The following is a 1967-nucleotide window of genomic DNA, read 5'->3' as shown; positions in this document are numbered from 1 at the left end:
ATACTGGTTGATAAAGTCACAAGTATATAAATAAATAACAAGTAGGTCAGTGGGATGATAATGCGCTGATTTTTGCCTAATTTTTTTTTTTAGTACAAACCACGTTAGAGAAAATTCCCGTATAATAAGCCTATGACTATTGCTTATATATACCTTAACCCCAAAAATTAATAATCTTATAATTATTTAAGTCATAAAAATTTCTTATTCTAGAACTTACTACACTTTTAGTCATTTAAAGCTTTAGGTTCTCTATTTTGCAAGCATATCACTAAGGGTACTAAAAATAATAATTGCTGTAATTATTTAGCACTTAGCTTAATTACTTCTTAGTCTGAAAAAAATTCCTTATTCGAATGCGCCAATAATGTAATCAAGGTATATTTGTGACAAAATAAATAGTAAAAAAGTGTTTAAATATTAATCTCAATATATTTTAAACCAATACACGTAAGGAAGCACATAAAAAGTGTCACGATAGATTTCCGTGAAGTAGTTGAAAAAGTAATATGTATATATTTTTGGTGCAATGCCAAACCGGTTCGCGTTACCCACGGTCACTCAGCGTCGCGTGACCTGTCGGACGAGAAGAGGCAGGTGTGTCGCAGTCGCCATCCAGCGATAAGTCTAAAGTGAACTACGACTACTTCAGAGTACTTTTTGGTTTCTAAATACAAAAGTGCTTCAATTATATTTTACTATTCAAAATATATATATAATTTTTTAGATAGCAATATATTCATTTATTATAACTACAACTAGTCGAATAATAGAGACTTGACTAAACCTAATACCTTAAGCTTTATGTAAAGTCACAATTTTTCGATGCCCTTAAAAATAAAAATTGTATTTGTATGTCTCTTTCTTAATTAGATATTAAATTTTATTACAGCAAAACTTAATTAATATTTTTCTCATTTAGCAATTCAATATGATAATTCAAATGACGAACAAAAATGGCAATTAAAAGAAGACACGACAAGAATAGCTGCAGAAAACGGAAATTTGGAATTGTTAAAATATGCATTTCAAAAAGGATGTAAATGGGATGAAAAAACAACAGAAGCTGCTGCAAATAATGGTCATTTAGAATGTTTAAAATATGCTTATGAAAATGGTTGTAAATGGAATCAATTCAAAATTGCGACAAGTGCGATTAGAAAGGGTCATCTAAAAATATTAAAATATATTCACAAAAATGGATACGATTTTAATCAATTTATAACTAACATTGCTGCTGCTGGTAATCTAAAAATTTTTAAATATGTCCTTAAACATGGATATCCTTGCAATAAAGATACAACTTATACAGCTGTTTTTAATAGAAATCTGGAAAATTTAAAATATTTACACGAAAAAGGATGCCCATGGGATGATAGAATTACTTATGAGGCCGCCATTCAGGGTAATTTACATATTTTAAAATATGCATATGAAAATGGATGTCCTTGGAATGAAAGAACAACAGTAGCCTCTGCTTCTATTGGTAATTTAGAATGTTTAAAATATGCAATTGAAAATGGTTGTAAATGTCATAAACATACAACTACTGAGGCAGCCAAAAGAGGTAATTTAAAAATATTAAAATATGCACATAAAAATGAATGTCCTTGGGATGAAAGCACAACAGCAGCCTCTGCTTCTAATGGCAATTTAGAATGTTTAAAATATGCAATTGAAAATGGTTGTAAATGTCATAAACATACAACTACTGGGGCAGCCATAAGAGGTGATTTAAAAATATTAAAATATGCACATGAAAATGAATGTCCTTGGGATGAAAGCACAACAGAAGCAGCTGCTTTAAGCGGTAATTTAGAATGTTTAAAATATGCTTTTGAAAATGGCTGTGAATGGGATAAACGTACACCTACTGCAGCTGCCAGAAGAGGTTATTTAAAAATATTAAAATATGCACATGAAAATGAATGTCCTTGGGATGAAAGCACAACAGAAGCAGCTGCTTT

The 1967-nt window shown here is 30.1% G+C and overlaps 1 protein-coding gene across 1 annotated transcript; it reads left to right on the top strand.

Moving 5' to 3' along the window:
* Positions 1–922: 922 nt before the first annotated feature.
* LOC126909596 (uncharacterized) lies at positions 923–1567 on the top strand (the record flags this gene model as incomplete). The annotated part of the gene is made up of 2 exons (XM_050692033.1): positions 923–1120; positions 1298–1567. Coding segments are annotated over 2 exons (468 nt in total), but the record flags the coding sequence as incomplete, so codon positions are not given.
* Between the last annotated feature and the right edge of the window lie 400 nt (positions 1568–1967).

Source organism: Daktulosphaira vitifoliae, unplaced genomic scaffold (assembly GCF_025091365.1).
Source record: "Daktulosphaira vitifoliae isolate Bord-2020 unplaced genomic scaffold, ASM2509136v1 Scaffold_638, whole genome shotgun sequence".
Classification (NCBI taxonomy): Eukaryota; Metazoa; Arthropoda; class Insecta; order Hemiptera; family Phylloxeridae; genus Daktulosphaira; species Daktulosphaira vitifoliae.
Note: the sequence above shows the minus strand (reverse complement) of the source record. Positions and strands in the feature narration are given on the sequence as shown.